The sequence below is a fragment of the Channa argus genome, chromosome 3 (genome assembly GCF_033026475.1).
Source record: "Channa argus isolate prfri chromosome 3, Channa argus male v1.0, whole genome shotgun sequence".
Classification (NCBI taxonomy): Eukaryota; Metazoa; Chordata; class Actinopteri; order Anabantiformes; family Channidae; genus Channa; species Channa argus.
In genome coordinates this window covers 9,856,498-9,884,215 of record NC_090199.1, presented here as the reverse complement: position 1 = coordinate 9,884,215, position 27,718 = coordinate 9,856,498, and the positions used below count along the sequence as shown (strand labels likewise).

At 39.4% G+C, this 27,718-nt stretch overlaps 1 protein-coding gene across 10 annotated transcripts; it reads right to left on the bottom strand.

The window, feature by feature from the left end:
- Window positions 1-15: 15 nt before the first annotated feature.
- Window positions 16-27,508, bottom strand: LOC137123589 (LIM and calponin homology domains-containing protein 1-like). Of its 10 annotated transcripts, none has more exons than XM_067497575.1 (31): window positions 27,035-27,508; window positions 20,076-20,146; window positions 19,896-19,965; window positions 19,694-19,800; window positions 19,578-19,608; window positions 19,366-19,476; window positions 17,938-18,065; window positions 17,682-17,752; window positions 16,472-16,673; window positions 16,100-16,294; window positions 15,300-15,608; window positions 14,857-15,117; window positions 13,285-13,542; window positions 11,240-11,596; window positions 10,776-11,120; window positions 9,284-9,628; window positions 8,975-9,013; window positions 7,866-7,995; window positions 7,578-7,735; window positions 6,827-7,466; window positions 5,717-6,091; window positions 4,228-4,336; window positions 4,061-4,086; window positions 3,735-3,848; window positions 3,497-3,589; window positions 3,176-3,377; window positions 2,959-3,058; window positions 2,268-2,339; window positions 2,020-2,128; window positions 1,760-1,862; window positions 16-1,433 (listed from the first exon to the last, which is right to left on the bottom strand). In XM_067497575.1, the coding sequence occupies exons 1-31, from the start codon at window positions 27,149-27,151 to the stop codon at window positions 1,408-1,410; spliced, it is 5,274 nt and encodes a 1,757-aa protein (XP_067353676.1). In that variant the 5' UTR covers window positions 27,152-27,508; the 3' UTR covers window positions 16-1,407. The 10 variants fall into 10 exon arrangements, with proteins under 10 accessions (XP_067353676.1, XP_067353677.1, XP_067353679.1 ...); XM_067497576.1 differs by having other exon boundaries at window positions 9,284-9,625; XM_067497578.1 differs by lacking the exon at window positions 3,735-3,848.
- Window positions 27,509-27,718: the final 210 nt, after the last annotated feature.

The following is a 27,718-nucleotide window of genomic DNA, read 5'->3' as shown; positions in this document are numbered from 1 at the left end:
TACAACTAAAAAGCCTTAAATTTAAAATATTTTATTGATAAACATACACTTGCTATAAAAGACAATGAACCAAGTGTTATATTCCTGACTGCTGATGAAGCTGTCAGTTTCCAGTTGGAGGCAAAGGAGTTCAGCTCAGACTCTGGGGAGGCAACGCATGTGACAGAGGCAATTGGGGAGAGATTCTAGGACGCTGTGAACTGATATAATATGGGGGATATTTATTAGGCAAGCAGCAATTGTGTCATTGGTTTAGCTCATAGTGGAAGAAAAAAGCAGGTGATTAGGGGAAGGCTGATCCACTTGATATACTTTTTGCTGGTATGGAATTGTGCTTCAAGTTACATTACACACTGCATACATACCTATACTGTACATGCATGATTTCATACAGACAGTACACAATCATATTACACAGGCACACACACACACACACACACACACACACACACACACACATAATGTGGCAAGACTCAGTGGTCTGTCGGAGTGTGAAATACATTAGTCCTTGCATTCATTACATAAGGCACTGATTCAGATGAAGTCGGTCTATAATAAACGTTGGCGGAAACATCTTTGAAGGAAAATATTTAAAATCCAAAGAACATATATTATTACTCAACAACATGCATTTTCATTCCTGTAAAATGAATTATAAATGAAAAACTTATTTTTAGTTAGCCAAAATCTGCAAAATCAAAAACCATCATGATGTACTACAGACAAGGGGGAAGTTAAACTGTTGAGCTGAACCTAGTCAAACTCACACTATCCATCTGGGCAATACTCACAAAAACCTATGTATGTTTTTTCTTTCATGCAAAAACTGTAAACACAAAGCCCAAAAAGAATGACAAAGTATGAAGAGTAAGGCATTACAATGGTCAAGCTACTTCAGGGTATCCAACCCAATCCAGGTTACGACACACTCTGACAGAGTAGAGTTACATGGTCAGTGGAGAAGCGGGGAGTTAATGGATCAAAATGTGTTAAAGACCGTAGTGTTTAGCTTGTAGCATAACATGTTTAACTTGCGTAACAGAACAGATCCTGATTTTAGTGTCTTGACTGTGCCAAGTTTGGATGTGCAAAGGCTTAAACACACTGATTTTTTGATTACACCCATGCTACACATATTTAAAAAGTGTATACATGTAATTTGCTAAGAAACACATATTGTACTGTATGTGCATATGATGTTGTGTCATTTAGTCCACATGTCAGTCCAGCTTAGCTCTCAGAAACATCCATAAAGCTGTTTGTGCATTTCATTACAATAAAAAACATTATTCAGAAGTTCTGAAGAGATTCCAGGGCTGTTTCAGAATGTGAACATTCAAGGGTCCAGAACTGTCCTCCGTTCAACTGGTAATGATGGTCATGACGTTCCATTTCAGATGCCAGTCATCATAGTGTGGTGGGCTGTCCTCTGCCTGCACACAAATGGACGAAGTACTTCAAATTCTGCTCTTATATCAGTGCTAATAAATATGAGACTTTATTCCACGTGTATGAAATTACATTAACATAAATCAGAAAATAGGGTTCTCCATATCTACCTGAAAAACATAATTCTTATCCTTTTATACTGACGTTTTGTAAGACCCTTTCACTATTATAACCAGTTGCTTGCCATATCCTTGGTTATGTCTTGCAGCCTCTTCTTCTTTTTAGGTCTCTATAGTCTAATGTAAGATAAAGACATGTGCGTGCTGATGTATATCAGTCTGTCTGTGTGTGTGCATTTGTGTGTTCTTACCACGAGATGCAATATAACACTCATGACAGCTCAGCACTCCGTTTCGAATCCTAACATCAGTCCCTGCAGTGGCATCACCAAGCTGCCTATCACACACTCCACACTGAGGAGAAAAACATGGTTCATAACTAACATTATACACAGAAAGGACATCCTGTTAAATTCTTTCTTTAGAAGATAACTGTAAATTAATTTTGTACACATGTTTAAATCCACTTTCAAGTCCACAGACCCCAAATGTTTTACTAGAATAACAGTACCTTGAAACAGTGTATGTGGAAAAAGAGTCCTAAGGTATCAATGATCATGGCAGCTCCTTTTCCCAGAGGCTGAGAACAACCAGAACATAATCTCTTCCCACTAACACACCTACAAACAGACAGTCAATTGCAAAATAAAAATGTATCCAGATATTAATTCACCACTTTTAAGCCTCTTAAGTTCATCCTTCAATAAGTGTGACGTAATTGATTCTTTTACATGTGTTATTCTGCATCTCTTATTATACCTGCTTGGTGAGGGAGGGTGCGTTGATGAGGAGGAGGATTGTTTGCCTGATACAACATCATGTGATCCAGACCTGTGGTCAAAAAACACAAAACATAACAGAGACTCTACATGCACACCACATTCAAATCATCTGTAACATGTTTAAGTGAATTTAAATGACAACTATACAGACATTAGAAAAATACATTTATTGTTCAATGTAATATTTTTCAAAGCTGCTCAACAAGTTGAAACATTTCCCCTAAAAGAATGGCTAAGAGATTTCTGTCATGTCTACAATTTCTTAAAGGTTGCCATGTGTGCATAAACAGTCATGCAGTATCTCAAAGCCATTAATTCTCCATTACAAGATAACACTTAACATAAGGGTGCAAAACACATGCCTACAGATGACATACTATAATTAACCCATGCAACCTAATAATTTAATGCATGAATTAATGTAGGCTGTATTATGAATGTTACCTCATACTTTCATTTAAATGCAACCAAATAATATAGAGAAGTATATTGAAAAGTGCATTTCAGACCTACTGTATGCATTTGATGAGCTTCCATCAAATTAGTGTAACCAAAACGTGAAATATAACGTTCAAAAGAAAAATGCAGCATCATGGAACGGCTCTTAAAAGATGCAGAAATGCATTTGCATGCACACAGCAGCCCACACACAAAGCATTCTGGCATACCTTTTAACAGCCTGTGCCTGGTTTAGCTGTGTGTTGCGATCCAAAGAAGATGTCTTCCACAGTTCCTGTTTCTTTGAATGCTCACTATCATGTGAAGAATCTAAAAAATATCATCAAAAAGTAACCTCTTATTACAGAAACTGATAGTCTGAGTTGTGTACAAACACGTGCAGATCTCCTGCATACCAGTGTACAGCTTACATAGGGTGAAACTCACCCTGGAAAAAATGCAGCTTGGATGCATGCTGATCCTCATTCCCCATGGAGGTTCTTTGGCCATTTTGCTGTAGAGGAACCTTTATTGTCTCTGTCTTGTTGTTTTCTGGAGTTGATGATTTCAACCCTCCTCGGCCCATCTGCTGGATCAACAAACCAGTGGGACTGAGGGGTGTTACAGTCTCCTCTAGAATCCGTCTCTCCTGGAACAAGTACAGACAAAACAAATAAGATAGGATATAAGAAAACAAAAACAAAAACAAAAACAAAAACACAAAAAATTGGTTTTATTGTCAGTGTGTGTCCATCTGGATGTTGGTACCTCTTCATTGTGTTTTCTCTCCTCCTCCTCTACCTCTAGCTGGGCTTTCTCCCACTCATTCTTCAGCTTCTCTTGTTCTCTCTCGTACTGCTCCTGCAGAGGGACTGTATGTTAAACACCATACGTATATGACACACACCTTAACACATATATACAAAAATCCAGTGCAGCCTGTCTCTTCTGTTTTCTGCCCAACATTCATGGGCCCATGCACATACATATCATTCCACCATTGTACCTGTAGGAGGCGCTCCTGCTCCTGCTGCCACCTTTCCAGGCGTCTACGCTCCTCATTGGGGTCCCAGACCCAGTGATTAACACGTTTAGCCAAGTTCAATATGGGGGTCTCAATCTACCCAGACCCAAGCAACAAATCACACGTACAAGAAGACACATACACACACCCACACAAGCGTATACAGACCAAATGGACAGAAAGATAGGAAAAGTGAGAGGGCAAGCCTGAGTACAGCAACTACAAGAGACGAAGGGTCAGGACAGGATCAAATATGAGAATGAAGGAGAAACAGAAAAACTGAACTGGAGCTGCTCAAAGATACTTACAGTGACATTGCTCTCCTCAAGTCCCTCTGTAGGAGAGAAAGAGAAACAGTAAAATAAATTACACAGAACACCTGTAGGGGTAATTATGTCCTATGTAAGACTACTCACTATTTAAAACAATATTCTGCAAATTAGGAAGAGGCCATATGGCTATAAAGCAGTTTTACCTGTGACAGTGGAAGAATACTCTTGCATGCTCTTGCTGTTGGGTGTTTCAGCTGGCTGAGCCTTGTTTTCCTCTGCGGGTTTCCGAAGCAGCACTGTGGTGTTGTTCACCTGAAAGGTGAATAGGCAATTACATGAAAAAAACATTTACTGGAAACCCGCTTACTGGAAAACACTGCCCTACAAAGGCAGACAACAGTAACTACAGAAAAGCTGAAGTTTGAAAAGAGTGTATTAAGCCTTTTTTTGAATTAATATTTTTGTCAAGAGATCAGATTCTATTCCTAACTAAATTCTAAATTAATGCTCTATATAGTTACTGCATTTCAGTTTTTCAGGGCAGAGTGGGGTCATATTGTTCCTGTGTCTATTAATACATTATCTAAAATATTTAATGGACTCTACTGTTGTTGTTTAAAGGATATAATCAATTTAGGGAAAATAACATAATACTTTAAAATCTGCTGATCATTCTTCCAAATCACAGCGTAGGATTTTAAAATATTTTGTAGGATGTTTTCCCAACCCTGCAGGCAGTCAATGGTTTCAGGTCATGTAAATGCAATAGTAAAATCAACCTGAACAGACTCGAAACTTGCTTTACATAGGCCACCCATCAGCATGTACTGAAGAGTGATTCAGTTTGAGTTCACCTTCAGCAGTGTGAGTTCAACTTCTACCATTTATCATAAGATACAAAGCCAGAAAAATTAGATGAAAAACCAGCAGGGATTGTTAGAATTAATGACAGGAACATACAATGGGCAATTATAACTGATATTAAAAGATGGATTGATTAACTGACTAAAAAGACTGATTTCTTTAAGGCTGATGATATGTTTTTGCTAAAAATTGACACCATGACATGATGAGCTTTACAGCTACTGTAGCTAGCAGTGGTGAAAATGAAATTGTCAAAGGGGTATTAGGTTTATTTAATCCCCTTACCTTTATATTTGTTTTATCATTTTGTGTTAATGATGATAAAGCATGATTTGCTCTGGTTTGAAACTATGTGTTCGAACATTTATGTGTTTCTAAGAACAGAGTCAGTTACTGAACTATAGCCTTTTAATGTGAGAGGTATCTAAATTAACAATATGCCTTTAATAACATCCGAGTGTGCATTGTTTGTCTCCTGGGTTTAATTTTCCTTCAACAGAGCTTATGAAAAGCCTGATTCGACAGCTGACCCACGCCGCAGGTGTGAAAGCTTTCCGTAAACACTTGAATGCTCCTGGATGGAAAATTCATCAAAACTATTACAACTTTCATCTGTATTTCCATGGAGTAATAGCCCAACAACAATGATTACAACATAATTTTAAGTTCCAGCAAGTGGATTTTGTGGGCGATGGATCAGAACTGAAACACGTCTGCCTTGAAGTTAGAAAATGTTCAACAAGCTAAAAAACTGTGGTTTTGTTTTTGTCGGTTAGGAAGGTGAAGCATCTACCACCATAACATGTGACCTACTGTGTGTAATAATACCTTTCCATCGCTTTGGATTTCTGGGTGATGAGGCTCCACGTGAGTCGCTGTAAGTTCTGTAACAATAGTCGTTGTGATAATACAATTTCTGCCTCCAATCAGAGAGGTAATTGCAGAGCCTGAAGACACGGTTGATTTCTCTGTCTGCGGAGGTGGTGGCTTATCTTTTGTCTCCCGATCTATCACTGTTTCCTCAGGGGGAACATCTTTTTCCATCTGTTCAGATATAGCATTTATTCCTGTCTCTTTAGTAATGTCTTTTTCAGCCTGTTTGGAGGAACTGTCTATAATCTCTTGTGGTGAATGCTGACAGGAGACAGGTGTAACAGACACATTTTCCATTGCGTCTCTATTGACACGCACCAACCCGTCCATCTGAATGGGACACACACAAATTCAAGATAATAGTCAGCATGATGTTAGAAATTTTTATCACTCTATCTCAGTCTTAAAAAAGAGTCATACTGTTCAGTTATACATATGATGAATTTGCCTGGCTCAGTAGCTCAGTAGTTCTGAGACATCATACAGCTTCTTTAAAAATATTCTTCAAATCTGACTTAATACTCTACTTTTATTAAATCCATTTGAACAAATATCTTGAAAATACAGATAAAACTGCACAGCCTACATTTTTGGAACTACTTTTAAACAGGTTCAAAATTACTTATCCACAAGCTTAGGAAAATTACATTGCAGACACTGTAATTGTTCCATCCAAGTATGAATCTGTGTAATTTACCTGCATGTAAAAACTAAAGGGAACAGGGGTTTGAATTATTTCTTGTCACGAGAGAATTTTTGAACAGTGAAATCTGAATCACAACATGATTTTCAGTAAAATTAGCAAATCTGTTTTAGAGAAGTTCAAACTTTATATCTGCTTTTTGAGAGTCACTGATACCTTTGACACATTATTCAAAACACCTTCAACTTTATGCAGAGAATTGAAAAAATAATCTATGTAATTAGATAAAAAGTAAAAATAGTAAAACTTCCTAAAAGCTAAAAAAGTTCCTTTTATTTAAGCATGAGGGCAGGTATTGAGTTAACATGATAAAGCATCAGGTGATGCTGACTGGTAAGACTCATTTGATATTTAGTCCTTACCTTTACAGGTTTGTGTTGTGTGCTCCTGGGCTGACAGTAGGGTTTGGCTGCCAGCAGGGGGACAGGTCGGGGGCACAATGCTGGAGGGGAGGGGAGTGTGTGAACATCCTGTGTAGTAAGAGGCTGCACTTGTGCACTATGAGGCGGGGTGTTTTTGGCTTGAGACTGTGCATCTTCTGTTACTGGCTGTGTTTGGTGTGGGGTTGGAGAATCTGTCTGTTTAGGCTGAGGTTCATTTAGTTCTAATGACTGAAGTGGTTTTATTTCTGAGCTTGTGAGTGTGGAGAGAGGACTGTAAGATGTTAGAGTGCTGTCTGAGACAGAAACTGATGTCTCCAGTTGAGCATGTGTATCAGTCTCCATCTTATCCTGCCTTTGCACTATTAGACCAGTTGGTTCTGGTTTGTGTAGATCTGGTTCAGATATTTCAGAGTCATTAATAGGTGACTCGTTAATAGGTAAATCATCCAACTGATTTACGTCCGCTTTAGGTTTTGAGGTGGGTCTAGGTAGTTTCAGGGTGTCCAGTATTGCATCGCTGATGGTGAAGCGGAGAGCATAACGCTGTAAAACTATGGCTGCCTCCTCAGGAGTGGCAGCATTCCTGTATGCTTCACACAACTCCGCCTCCCTGCGCTCCCTATTAAGACAACACAAAGCATCATATGTATGCAGCGTTTCAGACATATATTTCAGGTTCACAATATTGTCTCATGTGCACTAGTGTAAAGTGCCTTAGTATCATCCTTACTTATCCTCCACAATCTCTTTGTAGGTCTTAATACTTTTCCTCTTATTGCCCTCAGCGTCCTCCTGCTTCATCCTTTTCTCCAGTCTCTTCCTCTCTTCCTCCTTTTTGATTAGCTCCTGTGACGCACTTCGACGACGATTCTTCCAGCGAGCCAGGTCCTGTTGCATGATGTCAGTGGAAAATAAAAGCAGGGTAATTCCGAATATTGCTGTTGTTTCAACACGTTAGTGTACGTAATATTTGCCCTGTTGTCGTTCCAATGCTCTGTTTTAACACCATAAGTCTTACATCTTGCCAGTGGTCCTCCTCTTCTAGAAAACTGTTGTACTGTTCTTGCATGCGTTCATATCGTGACTGGCTCAGTGATGGTAAGTGTCCAACCTCTTCCTCATTAAGAATGTCACTCATACTGACACTCCTACAGATGGAAAAAAGACAGGATAATCTTTAACCAACATATTCCCTTTGTTCCAATTTTACTCTGGCAAATGCTTGTATATGTTTCATTCGCTGTTTACGCTGGTCACAAACATACCACAGTATTTGTACAACATACAGATGATCAACAGTCAAAAAGGAACAGGAAGGATAAAATATATTTTACCTTCTCTAAATACATATGACATAAATAAAGATGCTTTGCTGCTAATCAAGACTTGCTACTACAAAGTATGAACACAGCAATACATACACAAAACACTGTATTCCACTAAACATAAATATGTTCATAATTTATGCGTCTAGAATTATATTTGTTATGTATGTGTTGCCCCAGACAGTGAGACATTTCCATAATTTACCATAAACCCAAACATATTCCCTAAAATGAGGAGAAAAAAATTCACTATTCCCCAAAAAAAGAACATAATTCCGTCCCGGAATGTACTTTTTAAGGCAATTCAATTACTTCGGTTGCATTAGTTTTACTTTGCAGATTTTGCAAGATTATTAATATAAAATATATAAACATAAATATATAGGCTAATATTAGACTATATGGATCTCATAAGGGAAATTAACAAACTATCCAGCAGTTAAAAGTAATTACATTGCCATTATATTAATTAATTCAGCAATCCATTATAGAGATTTGCTTTTTCCTACTGTGCTAATTGATGTGAATAATTTTGAATGTAGAACATTTAAGAATGTGAGAGATTAAGAAGAAATAGATCCATGTACGTCTCCATCAGTGACAGATTAACATGTATATTAAAAGGACAACTAAATAGCAAAATAATAACCTGGATGTTGATGAGTTATCATAATATATAGCAGGAAGTATATTGTTACTGCGTAGTACAATAATATACATTTGTTCTCTGCTTTTGGAGTCCAATGTGCACATTGTGTGTATATTGTTCTCATGCTCATTAGGCTCACACCAAAACACTTACTCTGTGTCCTCAGACAAAAAAGCAACTCGACGGCTCATCCTAAAACAATAATAAAAGAAAATGAAGGAGAGGAAAGAGCAGATGAGGGAAAGGGAAGCATGGTGTTATGTAGAAGCTGGAGTGATCTCAAAAAGAGCAATTGATTTAAAACTATCTATCACTGCTGTGAGAAACACTTGTTGAGCTCCTGTTTTGTTTAGATTAACTGCTATTCATAAATCCATTACTAATATGAAATAAATGAACTGTATGAATGGTAACAAATGAAAATGAAGATGTGCAAAAAAAAGAATTAAACAGGCATCTCACATAATGGGAGGGAGATCATCGTCCACCAGCCAGAAGGGTTTCTTTCCTGGCTGATCATCCACAGCCCTCTTTTTCTCTTTCACTCTTTCCTTAACCTTTTCCTCCACACTCTGCCTTTCCACCTGTAACTCCACTTTACAGTTCTGGGCACTAGCAAGACTGGGTGGAAGGGTGAGTGATGAAGGAGAGATGGGTTTATTCACATGTGAGACAGAAGTGATTTTCATGTCTCCCTCTTGCTTTTCACCTTCCTTTTCCTGTCTTTCTCCCAGCCATGCACACTCAGGGCTGGTTGGGGGTTTGGAGAGTGGGATGTGAGGTTCTGCTGCCATGGTAATCCTGCTGCTAAAGTCCAAGATCACCAAGAAGAAGAGCTTAAAGGGTAGATCAAGACTGTATCATAGACAACAGAAGACTGTAGCAGATCAGCTCTCAAACCATGCTGCACTTCATTATCCCAGTAGCTGATGTAAAAAATTTGTTTTTCAAACACTGTCTAAACATTGTAAAAAAAATTTATGGGGGTGTAAAACAATCTTTATTCAAGAGTGGTCTTATTTTGATAATGTGAATATTTGATTTCATGTTCAGATTGTGTAACACAATGTCACTGCTTTCAAGGGTGAACATGAAATCAATAAATCCTGTTCTCAAATTGAACGACCACACTCTTGACATAAGAAAGGATAAACCCCATAGCGCTGGAAGATAACTTAGTTGGGAGTGGTTAGCAATGGTCTAAAGTCAGTTCTCTCAGTTTTTTTTTCACTTATATCTAAGATTTCTGCCTTAGAAACAAAATTGGCACATTGTGAGTGCAACCTACAGAACACAGCAAATTAGAGGATCTTCAAATGTGTAATATATCTTAAGAGTAAAGAGCTCAGTTTACCAGGGTTTACTGTGGACCAGTTCTTTTAAAGACTACATTGCATAAAGGAAACTGTTGTGTGATAAAAAATTGGTATTTGGGTGAACAAACCCTTTAAGTGTTTCAGACACTAGAAAAAAATACAGCAGAAGCTTTTGCTCCAATGTGATTCAGTAGTGATTTAAATTTCAAATTCAAAGACAACAACAGATTGCTCCGTACTCAACTGAAACCAAACAGCCCAAGTGATGCCAAACAAAGCCAAGGTTAGACCTCATTGTCACAAAAAAGGCCAGATTACTTCCAACCAAGCAGAAATTCAAGGCATGTGAGAAACAGAGATGCAACAATCTGACCATAGTATCAAGTCAATTTCAACTAGTCATTAAAATAATATAAATCAAACCACAGCAGGCATCTAGTTGCAGAAGCTGGCATGCTGTCATGAATCCACCATTAAGTCAGGCTCAAATATAAATTATTCACTTAGTAATGTTAGTGCCACTTGCCTTATAAATGTATATGAACATGAATAAACCTTTATGTTTGCCAGAAAAATATTTTTAGTTGCAGTATTTGACCGAAACCACAATCTGGTCACCATTCAGACACAGTAAATACCTTTCACTGTACATGGCCTCTGCAAGTTTAGGTCTTCTGTTCAGCTGCTTCATTGGGGACACCGAGCTGATGTTATTTTTAAGTGCTCCAGGAACAGGCAGGAACTGGTTAAAGGATTGATTTGTTCTGGCTGCAATTGGCTTTTGGAAAGACCCAGTTCTGCGTGCCATCATATCATCTTTCTCCAGGTCAGGGAGGGGCTCATTTTCATCATACTCATCCTCATCATCGTCGTATTCATTGTTTTTCTGAGACACTGATTGGATCACCATAGTGTCAGACTGAGCTTGAGGTGTTTCCATTGGAACTCTTGGTTGCTGTTGCTCCACTTTATGACAGAAATTCCTATAATTAAAATAACTAAACATCAACCTGGAGATTTCTTTAAGGATGCAAACCACACCAAGCTTGTTAGTGTCCTCTCCACACTGTTAAGCCACAGTCCAACACAAATCTCTGCCCACCTGATACACACTTTCTTGCTTCCATCTGCCTGCACCTCCTCTTTGTTCCATGTAGCAGCATCAGTGGTATCCTCCACTTGTGTGCAGTGCTTGAAGCCAGGCTGAGGCAGGAAGTGGTTGTAAGTCACCGTAGAGGAGTTTTGTTTATGAAAAACACCTGTCCTCCTTGCCATCATATCGTCTTTCTGAATATCTGGGATCCTCTCCTCTTCCTCTTCATCCTCCTCTTCTGCTCTCTGTTCATACTGAGCCAGACGAGCATCTAGTTCAGCAAGAGTTGAAGCAGCTGAAGGGGTCTGGGGTGTGAGGTGACTAGAGGAAGGTGTAGTCTGGTGGAGGGCAGCTCCAACTACCTGGCTGTGAGAGCATCATACATAGCTCTAACTGCCGCAACAAAAATCAACAACCATAGATCTAATCATTATCTATAGTCATAGGTCCTAAGAATACAGACTGTATCACACTAAATTCCATTCAAGAGAGAATGCCAACCAAAAAGAGTAATCCAAAGTCATGCAAATCAATAAGGAATAAATAGAAAGCATTGACACACATCAGACAGGCTGAGAAAAGGGTTTCAAATGGGAAAGGATAAATAAATAAACTGCACACTGGGCAGTCAACTAACTTGATAATACATTACCTCAAATTCCCTTTAACGACACTAAATATTTTAATGCTGTTAATGTGTGTTCTGTTACAACTGCATGCCTCACTGTTATATTGCAGTGAAGGATGGGCACTGAGTAGGAATACTGACTTATACTCAGCATTGTATTTGCATTTAAAGAGTGCAATGAGTGAGAGTAGATGTGAAGTTACAGTTGTAGTGTTCATTGTGCAGGATTCTCTGCTGTCTGGTCTCTGCATAAATGCAACATGTTAATGTTGGTAGGCTCTGCTGTCCATGATCACGTAAATGTGTTAACCATACTGAGTTTGTCCCTTACATAACATCATCCGATCAGCTAGTACAAATGTTCTTTTATAATCAACAGTAAGAAAACTGATCCAGGAGTTTATATGAAAAGAAAGTTACAAAAGTGAAAAAGTTTGCATCCCCTTTGATATATTAAAATAAATCAAATTAATAAAAATAAATAATTTAAATTATTTTTGATAAAACAACACTTGTACTAACTAAATGCGCATTAAATATTATGTTAAGGAAAAAATGTTTGTTTTACTGTTTTTGCTATTTCAAATTAGGGGAATGTAAAATCTATGACCCAAGTGTATACAGATTTTAAGTCTATGTGACTTTGCAGATGTAGTTAAGCCTAATTAAAATTCACTTAGTTGTCAGTTCACTAGCTGCACCAAGTGAGTACCATCCATACCACATGTCCACTTCTGAATGTTAAAACTTGAAAAATGCTTCTATACAGTAAACTCTGATCAGATCAAACATATGCAATTAAATTGGAATTATTTGGAATTACGGAGAGTCTGTGATTTATTGTGATTAAAATTTCCGATAAATTTTAATAGATAAATTTAATGTGATAAAAACAAGAAGGCCTGGGGCTCTCGAGGACTAGAGTCGGCCATCCCTGGTACATATACATATATAAATACTGTGGTCCTGTTCAATCCACATTACGGTCACAAATCTTTAAAAAAATTCTTATAGCAGTGGTATTTAACTGTGATATGTTAATGTTAAAAATAATTATTAGTCAAGATATTATTATATGTTTAAAATTATTGAACATAAATATATGCACATTATAAACACATTATTAGTCAATCTGTATGCACACAAAGTGCTCATGCATGTGTCTGCGCTTGGGTGAGTGTGTGTGTAGTTTTTATTAAAATATGCAAATAAATACCATGGAGTGATGTACATAATTTACTAATTCAAATAGGCTTGAAATGCAATACATTTATCAAATTGACCATGGTAACCAATTAAATTAAACAAATCAGTAACTAATGCAACAAAAAACAACCTATATACTCCTCAGTGCAGTCCATACCAATGCAAGCCACTTGAGTCAATCCACTGAAGCCTAGGTTGCCTTATTTCGCCTCATCCATACCTGTGTTCCCGCTCTGTTAGCTGGGAGCCCAGGCCAATGGCAGGCATGGCTACTGTTGACTTGGAAAGGAGTCGTCTTAGCAACTCCTTCTCCTCCTGTTCACTTGACGTGACTGTGTCAACTGGCTGCTTGATCTCAGTCACACTCCCAAAGGTCACAACTTTGCTGGGACCTCGTCCAGCTTTTGCTGATCCGCTTAAAGGACATCCATAATTTTTCTCCAGACAAGCCTGACAAACAGGGGCCAGGCTAGCCTCACTGTAGATATAACAACCTCCCAAATAAAGACACACACACACACACACACACACAAACAGCCGACAAAAAAGCAGGAGGAAAGAAACAGGGTGGAAAAGATATCATGAGCAACTATAGAGACAAAGGATCAGACTGTGAAGACAAAGGAAGGATGCAGTGGAAATGATGAATCAGACAGGAAGTGTGGATGGAGAGAAGAGGACAAAAGCATGGGTTGTGTACTTAACTTGCTTTCACACACGTGCAATCACACATACACACCAAGCATTTTATCTAGTCTAGGTAGCCAAATTTTCCTTGTAACTGCTGCTACTCTGGGAGCACAAAACACTCTTTATCCTATCTAATGACATCAGCAGAGGGAGAGAGAACAACAAAGCAGAAGCAGCATTCACAGCCAACAGTCGCCTCTTTTATTTTCACACACACAGCCTCATACACACCGGCCAATTCCTGACTCTGTTTCAATGCCTGTCAAAGAAGACTGAATAGGACTGAAGCACACAATGATAAAGAGAAAAAACAGGCACATTAAAGAAGGGGGAGCATAGAGACAAGGAAGAAAGCAGGAAAACTACAGTTTAGGGAGGCGTGATTGTTACAACAGGATACCAGAGATGCAAGAGCTGACATTTAGGAAATATAATAGATGGTTGATGTATCTTATTGCAAAACATAATTCTAAAAATAAAAAGTGGTTAAAGGATAGGTCTCAAGCAACATTTCCCTAAATATAATTAACTTTACTAACTTTAAAGGTTGCCATAAAATGTTTGTAAGTTGTGCAGTAATCTCCTGCTCAAATTTTGATCACCTAAAATAAAATGTCATAGATAAAATGTCAGGAAACTGTGTAAAATGAGAAATTTGTTTGTCTTGTTTTGCCTTACCAACAGACAAAAAATTATATTTTGATGTATTTAGCATTTCAGCTACATTTATGTGTAACTGGATAAATTTAAATTATTCAGAGGATTTGAATATTTCCCTGTTCAATCTTACCTTCCTGTTCACCAGGTCTGATGTTGCTGAGATTTGCAAGGGGGCACACTGGCTTCTATAAAAACCTTAGGTCTGTATGTTAAAGTTTGCTTTGTTATAGCAGTAGAGATCCACAGTATGTAACTCCTATGCTTGCAATCATCCAGAATGGACAGAAACAACTGGAATTAAAACTAAAAGCAAATGCACACACACATTGCACATCCTCTCATCATTAAACACTATCATTAACAAGCCACACACTTGACATACAGCAGGATCTAAATGCTTCGATACTGCGTGTGTGCTAAGCTGAGAGTGTGTGTTGGGCACCTGGGTTCAGTCATCTTGAGTCTTTCCCACTTCTGCATATCTGCCTGGCTCATGGAGGCAGAAATGAAGCTAATGGGTCCATCCCTGTGAGGGATAGGCCTACTCTGAGCCCGCCTCTGAGCCAGGTCATCTTTCTGCTTGTTAGGCATCGGCTGAACCTTTCCCTCTCCTTCCTCATCCTCATCTTCCTTGTGGTGAGGGGCAAAGTTTAGGAAAGGGTTGTCTCTGCGTGTAATGATGTCTGGGATTGCTTCTTTCTTACTGTCCAATCACACAGTCAGTAGAGTAATCACACACGACACATCAATGTGCAGCACACATCAAACCACAAGTAACCACAACATCCAGAAGAAAAAAGAATAGGAAACAGGGAAGAATATAAGAACTAAAATAGAGGAACTTTAAGAAAAACGGTAACAAACACAGACATAGACAATGCTGACCTGATCTCTTTTTCTTGCAGTGTTTGCTGTGAGGCTCGTCTAATGCCCTCCCAGCGTTCCTGATCTTTCTTGTTACATACAGGTGGAGGGACAAACTGATGCACATTATGAGCAATGGGGCCACGTTGACCTCGTCTGGATGCCAGATCATCTCTACGGACATCTGGAACTTTCCGCACGTCTTCTCCATCCTCCCCATCAGAGGAGGAATCCCACCCAGATTTCTGAGAGCTCAAAAAGTCATTATCACAACGAAGGATGATGTTTGGGGTCTGTGATTTCACTTCCTTTTCCTCCATTGTGTAAGGGCTGAATATGGCACAGTGTAGAATAGTCAAATCAGATGTGATTATCAATTCACTGTGCCATGTCATGAGCAGCAATGTGCATAATTCAAACTCAGCATGTGCCCACAAACTCTTAATCCTCTCACTCAAAGTTTGCAGTCAAATATATGATTGTGTGCTTCAGAGAATAACAAGGAAGGCTTTTGACAAACCAACTCAACAGCTTTTGTTCAATCAGGAAGCAATCCCCAAATAATAAATTAGGTTAAATCAAACTCTCACCAACATCTCACAATCATAACACCAATGACAAGCAAGTGGTTAGTTGTGAATGTCTCTACAGATCAGGTTAATACAAAACTGACCATAAAGTTGCCAGACCGCTGAAACCAGGTAAACATAATCCACAGCACCAAAGTGATTAAAGCTCATCAGAACAGAACTCTTGTTAGTCAACATAAGCAAAACCCTCCAACCACAACAGCAGCTGATTTCATGCTTGTCCTCCCTGACCTGCTGTAGCGAACAGCAGCAGGCAGAACTTTTATCCCTGCCTTCTCCAACTTTTTAAGTCTCTTCTGCTCCAACACTTCCTGGGGCACCTTCTCCTCTTCCTGTTGTAGTTTTTCACCATTGTTCTCAGGTGCCCATGTTACAGTCTTGGTAGATTTGGGGTGCAATGCAGTTCTTTTGCTCTGCTCCAGGGAACTGGAAAACGGTGTGTAATGGCAGAGAAAGATTTGGGATGATGAACACTACCGTATGTGTTTTACTCTTACTTTCTGCTTTCTGTTTTACCACTGCAGCACTTCAAATTGGACTTTGCTAAGATTAGAGTGACAGAGTGATAAGCCTTTAATATGTGTTTAATGTGTTGGTCATTACCGCCGCTGCTCTCCCTCGTCAGTGTGTGGTTTTCTCCGTGGATTGGGGATGTAAGAGCTGGCATTGGTTCGGTTAGGAAGAAACTGGTTAAATGGGATGGAGCTCCTTGATTCACTACAGGCAGTCCGTCTGGCCAACATGTCATCCTTCCGCACATCCGGCTTTTTGTTGTGGGCATCAACCTCTGAGTCGCTGCCTCGCCCTGAAAGAGCAAAGAGAAGAGAAGTATTTTTAATTTATTGATCTTCAATACACTTTACAACATCATGTCAGTATGTGCTGAAATTTATGAAGGCCTTACAAGGTATGACATATGCCTGTTCAGATTTTGGATACGAAGACATTTTGTCTAATTTTATTGTAACATCACATAACCATGTTATAATTTTTTTTTTTTTTACTATTATCTATCTTGTGACGCATTGTTTTTTTCTTACAGTAGGTCCCGAAACAAAGAAATCGAAAGTTCTAAGAAAACCCTTTGGAAGTTATGCATACAGTATTTCTGATTTATTCATCCACAGTCTATACTGCATAGTTTTGAAGCACAATACATTTTTGATTAATGAAACTGATTATTAACCAAGAGTTTAAAACATGTTAAATTCTTTCCTTGCTGATACCTAGACAACCTTTTTGTAGCATAAATACATGAAGTATTCTGGAAACAGACAGAGTAGGAAAGAATACTCTTTATCCTCTGTCCATCCTTCTTGTTGAGTAATAAATGTTTCGTAGCAGGGCCTCCCACCTTCTCTGTGACCTGCAGACAATGTAGGCAACAAGTCTATTTCCAACTTTGGAATAGTGTTTTTCTTCTCACCCTGCTGCACACATATTATACTGTCAACATAAAAGACACAAACAGGATGCCTGTGATACCCCCCACCCCCACCCCCTAAACACCCACACCCATAGACAGACTGTTGTATGTAGGCAGGATGTTGATCTCAGTCTGTTTCCCAGGTCCAAATCTCTAGTGATTTCTACTTAGACCAACAGCTGCTGCATCTGGGGCACACACATACAGGTTCAGATGTTCAGCTGTTGTCTACAGCCTGTCTGACTAGACATAACACTGACATACCAAGGTTAAACTTCAACATGTTATAGAACAGCTTAGCATAAAGACTGGAAGGAGAGTCAGCTACCATGACTCTCTCTTTAAAATTTTTTTTTTTAAAAATCAGAGACATTTATCACAACTAACCATCACTGTTGCCTCGATTGACCACATCAGGAGAAGGGCTGTGCTGTGAGCGGGAACCAAATGAGTCCAGACTGTCAGACACACAGAAAACACACCAGTAAAAAACAAGTTTGATAAATCATGTCAGTTTTATTTGAATGCAAATGTTGGTTTTATTTCAAAAGTTGTATTGAACTTCTTGTGACTGATCTTTATTCAGCTATTGTTTCTGGCCACAAATTAGTAAGTGTCTGGTATGTTGACAGATGTCTCTCACCTGTCTAAGGAGTTGTCTCGAGTGTGTTGTGGCGGAGAGAGAGACTCACTTCTCTCAGAGTCCCAGCAGTCATACCCACTGTCTCTAACACTGCGCTTCTGTGGAGTGAGACCTCCTTCATCTGTCTCCTACAATCACAGACAACAGGAGTCTTGGATTGCATGGATTTTCCCAAATATTATGCAAGATGCATCATGCAGCAAGATGACATAGTGATCTGTAGTGAACGTAGGGAGCAGGATGAGATGAACCTGGAGAAGTGGAGGTATGCACTGGAGAGAAGGGGGATGAAAGTCAGTAGGACCATGATGGAGTACGTGTGTAATTGAGTGAGATGGTGTTGGAATGATGCAGTTACAAGGAAAAGAGGTGGTGAAGATGGATGAGTTTTAATACCTAGATCCAATTTCAATTCAATTCAACTTTATTTAGACAGCACCAATTCACAACACATTCATCTCAAGGCACTTTACATAATAAAGTCAAAACTAAACAGATATCTAGAGGAGCCTAAGGCAGCAATGGAGAGGAAAAACTCCCTTCAACAGAAGAACCATGCTCAATGTGGGCAGCCATCTGCCTTGACCGGTTGGGGTGAGTGGAAAGTGGAAATAGAAAAGAAAAGAGCATCAAGAAATGTTTAAAGTAATGGGCAATGTGGCAGAGAAATAAAGAAGACAGTGAGGGTGGGGTGGAGTGGATGGCGAAGAATGTCAGGAGTGATCTGTGATAGAAGGTATAGGATAGGTATCTGCAAAAATGAAAAGGCCAGCCATGTTGTACGTCCTGGAGACGGTGGCACTGACAAAAAGACAGGAGGTGGTGCTGGAAGTGGCAGATGTGAAGATTTTGCAATTTTCATTGGAAGTGACAAGGATAGACAAGATTAGGAATGAGTACATTATAGGTACAGAACAGGTAGGACAGCCTGGAGACAAAGTGAGAGCTGGATTGTTTTGGCGTGTACAGAAGATATCCACAGGGTATACTGGGAAAAGAATGTTGAAGATGGAGTTGCCAGACAGGAGGAGAATAGGAAGCCCAAAGAGGAGGTTCATAGACCTCATGAAAGATGACATGCAAGAGTTTGGTGTGATAAAGTAGATGACAGAGTGAGATGGGTATGGATGATCCGCTGTGGCAACCCCTAAAAGGTTCGGCCAAAGGAGAAGAAGAAGATGCAGCAATATTCACAATACAAACCAGTTACCTCTGAATTTAAGCCATTAGCTTGTTAATTAGCAAACCTTTTTATGTCATTGTGCAAGTTTTTACATGCTATACACATGATGATTAATGCAGAATAAAACATGCAGAGCCAAGCTTCATTTCACAAATACATCCCCCATACCTTCTCTGGACTACTATGTGTCTTTCTGTCCATCTGTCTCCCTCCTCCTTCATTTTGTTCTCACATTGTTCACTCACCATCTTCATTTGAGCAAGCAGCCCCTCAAACTCCTTCAGGTCGAGAGTAGGGCCCTTGTAGGAGGCAGAGCAGCTGGCAGCCTTCCCCAGCCAGAACACTGTGTTGAGCACCTAGCAGAAACAGATGCAGAGGTTCATTGTATTTTTTTATAAATGCTGATTGCATTAGTGCTGAAGACAATGCATAAGAAAATAAAGAAAGAGCAACTCACGTTTTTCAGTTTGCGGTTGCAGTCGGAGTCCCTAGTAAAAGAAGAGTGTGTTTCTGTCAAGTGATTAATGCGACACGATAGATGTATAAGAATAAAAAACATACACAACAATTTACTTTAGGTTGGCTCGTATGGACATGTCCTGCAAGTCTCCGGGGTCAAATAGCTGGGAGCCCTTTAAGCCCAACTCCTCACAACCCCGCAGGAAAACTGACAGGTTGTCCTAGATGACAGTAGGGGACAACAAACAGTCAAATGTATAACTTTTTGACAAGCAGAGATGTTTATGTGGTGTCACATTGGAAAGTGTCTTCTTACCAGTCCTGCGATGGGGGTGGGCAATCTGTTGATCTTTTTGACCAGCCCTGGTCTTATTGCACTTAGCAGCCTGCGAGGACAAGAGGGGAGAGATTTATAGCAGAGATTTATTGAGTCTTATGCATGTTGGTAATACTTCAGACTTCATAAATTGAAGTGGTTAGATGTCAGAAGGCTTACTCGCATAACAGGATGCCATTCTCCAATGCACTGCGGAAATCTTTGTCTCCAAAGCTCTTCCCTGTTACAGCCTGGAGCAGGAGGACAGGAAGAGAAAGATGTAAAGGAGGTGGCCTGGATCTAGGGCTGCAGTTGCAGTTTGTTTAATCAATTGTTTGTTAAGTCCATTAAATATCAAAAGTCACTTAAAAATGTTTGTCACAATTTTCATAAGTTCAAAGTTATGTCTTTAAATTGCTGGTTTTGTACAACCAGAAGTCCAAAACGCAAAACAGATACTGATATTTTTCTTTAATGAATTACTTTACCGTAATTGATAACACAGTTGAAAATAAATTCTTAAAGCAAATTAAATGAAGAGGGCAACACAGTGATGGAGGGGTTAGTGCTGCAAAATCACAACTAGAAGGTTGAGGCAACATATTCCAGATCGGCGGCGGCCTTTCTATATAGAATTTGCATGTTCTCTATATACTTGCGTGGGTTTCCTCTGGGTACTCTGGTTTTCTCCCACAGTCTAAAGACACGCATGTTAAAATTGGCCTGTGTTGGGCCTGTGTTGGGCCTGTGATAGACTGGTGAACTGTCCAGGGTATACCCTGCCTCTTGCCCAATGACAGCAGGGATAGGCTCCAGCCACCCCCGTGACCCTACACAGGGTAAGCGTTTACAGATAATAAACGGATGGAAACTAAGTGAACATAATGAAATAAAGATTCAGGCAACATTTTTAACCGTATTATATCAATGTAATCAATCGTCAAAAATAAAGATTTTTAATGGTTCTCCTTCTTTACAGTATGGCAGTAGATCATATCTTAGTCAATAACTACTCTGTTGACCCAGAAATAAAACAGGATCTTTGAAAGTGACGCAGCTGTTTTTTTTTTTTCAGGTCTGGCATGTGGAACAGGTCTTAATACTGAAGAAAATTCTTTGATAATCAATTATTTAAACTCACCCAGGAGAGAGCTGTGTGTACAAATGAAAGCAGCATTCCCTATTCTTACCATGCTGCTCTTCATATGCCATGAAAAAGTTTAAAATAAATGATGTGTGGATATCAGTACAATACGATTTGTGTAACCTTGTGATGAAATAAAATCGACTATAATTGAAACTCTGTTAGTCCTTTCGGTATTTTATATAAAACAAATTTGCAGCTTTTATTTTTCATATTGGGATTGTAAACTGGATTTCACTGACTTGTAGTGTTGAACTGATTGAACAAGAACTGTGAAGATGTTATATTGCACTAATAGAATTTTTGATGTCATCTGTTACTACTTTTGTTATTTGTCACTGTATCTTTATAAATAGTTGTGACAAAATAGTCACAATATAATCACAAATAGTTAACACAGTCCTGAAATTGTGCCACACTGGGACCCTGACAGAGAAACCTGCTGCTGCATGGTTCACCCTCCCCCAACATTTTGTTCTAGTAAAAACCCAATTAGAGTGATGCCAGGCCAATGACACACTGCTCTGTGTCCTCATTTCATTTCCCCAAAGTGCACCCACATGAACATCCTTGATTCAAATGCCATAGCTTAAAGTCATAGCTTAAAAAAGATGCAACGATAACCTCAATCCTCTAATTTGGACTCCTGAACCCTGTACACACAGGAGAGGGGGAGAGAATCAAGAAGGCAACATTAACATACTAATATACCATCAACCCACCCACACTTCTTTGTGGAGCTGTTGTGTAACTAGCCAAAGATGAATGGAAAAGAAGAGACGTTTGATTGATGCTGTTTAGTCTAATCCAGATTAGCACAGATTACATTTAGCACCTAAACTGTTAACTGCAGGCACCCACTCTGACTGAGTGTTTTTTTCTTCTTTCATTTCAGTCAGCTCTTTCTTTTTGATGATATTTATGATTCCTTTCTAATTATTTTGTACAGTTCTGCTGCACATGTAGAATGCACACACATTTACACACAGTGCATCTGCAGTTAATAAAACAGTCTATCTTTTTGAGCAAGGAAAAGATATTTCCCATTGGCATCCCTTATTATTCTTGTCTTTAATCATTTTGGTTTCACACACACACACACACACACACACACAAACACACACACACACACACACACACACACAGTGGCACATATTTATCGAAGTTGGACTTAGAGTCTTTTAAACATTTACAGTACAGTCATCCATAATTAACTTGCCGAGGAGTGTACTGAATAAAGGGAGTGGAAGACAACTATGTTTGTATTTTCTGTAAGTAGTGTGTGTGAAAGAAATACAACACAGACACTGGTGGGAGTGGAGCTGGTTAACAATTTGTGTAAAATGCTGGAACTGTTAGTGACTGGTGTGAGTATATAAATTATTGACAGAAAATCTTTAAAAATGTGTATATATTTTATATATACATAAATAAATATATATTGTGTATGTGTATGTTAAGTGAGCATTTATGCTACAATTGCCATGCCAAAGGCCTTGGGGGTAGTTTAGTGAAGGCAACTGTAATTCGATTCTCTCATTCCCTTTCAGCCCCTACTGAGGATTGCTCTGTTCATTCTGGGTGAATGGCAAGAGCAGCTACTATTTAAACTACCATTTAGGTGTGTACACGTGTGTGGGTTTTTTGGGGGGTGGGGGGTGGGGGGGCAGTAGAAGTAGGCTAAAGTACCTTTTTTTGTTTTAACAACTGTGAAAAAATGCAAAAGAATGAGAGGCTAGAAAAGCACACAGCGGAGGAAGGGATGATGATTCAGTACATCGTTAACAGTTTCTGCTAAGCACATCATGCACTGTAATGCGCCAATGTGACAAATGCTATGACTAAGTGACAGAAGTCTGTTGCAGGCCGCGTCTCATGTAAAGTATTATATTTGGGTCAGAGCTAGGCACCCAGCTTTCCAAAAAAAATAAAAAATTGTTAGTATAAAGCAAAATACAATTGCAAATGGGCACCAGCTAGAACCATGCTTATCTGTGTGTTTCCAGTAAAGCCAGCTCTCAAATTAAATGCATTAAGAGTTGGAGATGGGAAATAGTTCAGCTTTACTGTGATGTAAAGCTGAAATATTCAGAGAGAGAAAGGCTAGTTTTTAATTGGAGGTAGTATCTAATAATTAGCCTTGGCATAGTGTTATAAAGTGCTAAAGGCACTTTGCACACTTATGGTCAAGTAAAAAACAAGAAACAAGGACAAAAGAAAGACAGATAAAGTCATAGTCTAGATTGTAGTTTAGTATACTGCATTATACATAAAAGTTAATTAAAATCAAACTTTCTAATCCTTTACAAAATACCACATGGCATATTTGGTTTTTTCTGTGGCTACTGGCTAACTGTGACGATCCTGGCTAAGCATGAAACAAATAAAATCACTGAAGCATGAAAACATCTCTGCCAGCAGAATGCCTATGTCAACCTTATTTTGCATTCTTTCATATAACATTTAATGCACAGAAAATCCTTAATTCTCTGCTGTTACACTGTCTCTTTTGTGCAGACACAGCTGGTTGTTTGAGATGACTACAGTTAATCTGCCTCAACAGCTGTGACATCTGGTAAGCACTCTCTCTCTCTCTCTCTCTCGCTCTCTCTCTCTCTCACACACACACACACACACACACACACCATTGCTCAGTCACACACATTATTGTTTTTTTTACCTGTGTCTGAGATTAATTAGATTCACCCATATCTGGAGAACTTTAGCTACTGTCCTAACTGGGTTTGGGGCACCTTTAGAAACAATGCATATTAGTTTTAACATTTTCTAATCTAGCCTGGTCTGGTCTATGAACAGACAGAAAGTGCCAGTCTAATTTCCTGCTCTGGTCATGTGCTGATACAGTATATAGCCTACTGCTCTACTGCCCCCCTGGAAACAGCGACACCTGAGAGCCTGTTCATGTTATGTTCCCATAGTGACCAGTGTCACCCAATCAGGGTGTGTTTGAGGAGTGTATGAGCAGTATCATGCCTAGATTAACGTGTGTATGTGTTTTGAATAAGCTTTGCATACCCTTATGCACACAAACACACACACACACACAAAGAATATTTCATGGAGCGTAGGGTGGCATGGTTAACCCTGAATCATCCCCACCTGTGAGACAGTATAAATACATCACTAGAAATAGAATCAGCCTAGCCAGTCTGAAAATAACTGGAGAATTAGGAGGCAGGAAGACGACAAGGAGCAACACCAAGCAAAGACACAGCAGACTGATAAAGACTTAAAGGCAAACACCAGACTGTTACTACTAGTATCAATGTATATATAGAAATGGTACTTTGTAAGTGCTGACAAAATGCCAAAATGTTTGACAAAATATTAATTTGCGATTATTTTTATCAAACATTTATTTTAGTGATTATTAAAACAAAATACAAAAAAAATACATCTTCTTCAGTATCCACATTTTAGGTTTTCTTTGTCATATAAGATGTAACTGAAATATATTGTGGTTTTGAGCAGAAAATCAGAAAAAACAATACATCTTAGAATCACTTTGAAGTGCAGGAAACATATTTACCAAGTTTTGCAACATTAGTCTGACATTAAATAGACAGAAAGAAAATAATTAACAGATTAACTGATATTGAAAATAATCCTTATTTACAGCCCATGTATTCTATAAATATAATTAGTTTTCTGTTAACGTGGCTTTGTGATAAAATGTTATTTGCAAAATAATGTTTTTGTTGATACCAAACTCAAGTATTGTACTATTAGTATACAATTTTTAAAGATATCCTTTTTATAACTTTAACAAACACATATATGTGTGAAAATTATTAAAAGCATGGCACATAACTTTTTATTGTTCTTATATCTTTTTTGTGACTGCAAGGCACAAAGATGCCTTTGGGGGCAGCAATTTTAGTAATAAATATCTGTCTAAAATATTATGTCTAAAGCCACCTAAAAATACCATTATTCTCCAAAAAAAACTTTCCTTACTGACAGTCATATAGGACAAATGTTATATTAAAAAAATTTATCCATGTTTTCGGCTGTTTAACCATTTAACAAATCTTCCAAGAAGTGATAGGCAGACTTATAAAAATGTAATTTTCTCAGTTTGGTGGATCCTAGCCTTTTTTTTTTATGACCCCTTAAATCACACAATCTCAATTTGTGAACCTTAACCTATATCGTGCCACAATAAAAACAGTATTTATTGGATGTTTATCCATAACAGTTTAAACTTTATATCAACAATGTACAGCAAAACATTTGGTAAGTTAAATGAGCACTCATCTCTAACACTTAGTTTTAATATGGGTATGAAGTGCCCACGAAGCTGTCCTACAATTTACTGCGTCTGAAGACAGGCTACACTGCTCTTTAGCGCTAGCCTAACTTGTGTTCAAGCTGCCTTTAACACCTACCATAACTCATGAGGAAAGCAGATACTCAGTAGTCCACCCATCATCCCAACTTATCTGGCTCTAACAGTCTGACAAATAGTTTAATGTTGTCAGAAACTGTCTCGGACCTATTTACAATTAAAGTGACCGTGAACCCTTAAACTGCACCACTAGCTTAAGCAGTAGTATCATCTTAATGTAAATGCAAGCGCAGGGGTCAAGTTGTCATCCCAATTTGCAGTATCGAGCTCCACTGGTCTTATCAATAGTTTTGATAACTTTCTACATCTTTCCCTGACATTGATTAAGAGAAAATGGATCCCATAGTCACAAACGCGTAAAAGCCCTCCCACGCCTTCTACATAAGACCCCCAGAATTTCTAGCCAAAAAAAGATTACAAATGAGGTTGTCACCTGTCACAATTGTGGTCATGTTGTGGGTATTTTTGTCAAAATGTCTTTCATTTGTATCTCTCATTTTCATTGATTATGTATTTTTCATCTTTTGTCGTTTTGTCACATCTCTTGTAATTTCTGTGGTCATTTTGACTTTTTACAGAGCTCTTAAACTTTTGAACAAGAAATATTAAGGCTCTGTATCAATTCTATCTCTGTATCAACCAGGGACACACAATCCCTTGGGTTTGGGGCCTGTATCTAGTAGGCCTGTCAGCTAATTCATCTAGGGTGCACTTTTAAGAGGTTCCTTGAACCCGGTCCTCATTAAGTGAATCGCAGATAGCCTGACCCTGCCTCTTAGCTGCACTGTATCCGCTTGGGTTAAACTTCAAGGCTTGGGCCAAATGGTAGGATTGGCATCTGTTTTTTTTTTGTTTGTTTGTTTGTTTAAAACAAGCTGCACAGATTGTGGGAGCCCTTTGAAGCCAAGATAAACCCAAACCTCTTCTTTCTTGTACGACCAAACGTTTATTTCGCCACCCTGAAATTCTAGTTGGCAGGGAATATGGGCTACAGCAGAGAGGAGCTGCGATGGAAAACAAAAAATAGGTCATAACACAGCACCACGAGTAAATCATGATTCACCAATCAGGATTTATAGAGAGAGGCGTTTTTAGCCGAGCAGATGACGGTGGGAGCGATGTAGCAGACCACAAGCGATAATCTCATCCGATCTACTGTTGGGACAGTGCAGCATCTCGTGCGTGAATGCTGGCCCGGTTTCATAACCATGGCAACCGGAATCCCCTCGCGCCTGAGGAGGGGGCGTTCCTGCTGCTAGCAAGCTGAAAACGGTACTGAAATAACGGGAAATGTACGGACACTTTGTGGGATTTGCTGCGTGTTTGACCTTGCGTTTTGTTGCTCGCCCTGTGTCGTAACTCTCCCCGGTGCGGGTGTTACATTTCATTAGGGGCGACACGTGTGAAAACTTTTCATATATAGCCCACAGTTGTTCAGTCATGCTGTTGTCCCACAAGTTAACCCGAGACTGTACAGTTCCTACAACAGGTGACGACCCGCTGATGGGGCTGCATGGATAAATATTTCCCGGGTCACAGTAACCTATGTGACAGTATGACCCATTTATGTCCCCACTGTGCTGCAACAGCAGGCCCGAAGTCTCTCTGTTCGGTCACTTGACTTACCTCTATCCATTTCTGCGCTTCCTGACAGGCGGGTTCAGGTTGGTTCGACACCAACGGCTCAGGCTCGTCCCGCGCTGGAGCGTTAGGGACATCTTGACTTGCTAGAGGGGTGGCCATGTCCGGGCAGGCCGCTGAACGAAGACCAGCGTCTAACAGTGATGATACGTGATGTGAAAAAGCTCCGTTCAGATGTGTGTGGTGCTGCCCTCCCCGCTCGGTCGATCCGTTATCCTCGCGTCCTACCCTCAACTGTCCTGCAGCTTCACGCTCACTCAGTGCGTTGGGCAGCCCTGTCGTACTCTCCGCGCGTCCTTCTCAAACTGTGACACAGAGATGGAGTAAAACGTCTGCCGCGACCCCAATACTGCAACACGAAACGGGCTAAAAATAACGCTTCTTGTCCGCAGCCAAACGCTGCGGCTGCTCTCCCTCGGCTACCACGCATTTCAAGGGACGTGAACGCGCAGAGAAGAATCTGTGCGGGGGAGGTCGAGAGAGGTAGTTAATGGATGGGAGAGAGAGAGAGATGAGGGGGTTGCAGAAGATCTCCGGTTATGTCTCCAGGCCTGTGGGGGCCCCAGACGTTTCAGGGTCCGTCCAAATCGTATGGGTGTACACTTGATTAATCCCATATTTGCCAAAAAATTCAACACTTCTTTATCTGCTATTGTTGGTCCTCCATTT

Coding starts and splice junctions, on each gene's coding strand:
- LOC137123589 (XM_067497575.1), bottom strand. CDS start 27,151: ATGGCCACCCCTCTAGCAAGTCAAGATGTCCCTAACGCTCCAGCGCGG. Junction 11,597..13,284: donor CTAACAGAGCGGGAACACAG/GTATGGATGAGG, acceptor ATGCTCTCACAG/CCAGGTAGTTGGAGCTGCCC. Junction 3,849..4,060: donor TTGAGGAGAGCAATGTCACT/GTAAGTATCTTT, acceptor GGGTCTGGGTAG/ATTGAGACCCCCATATTGAA.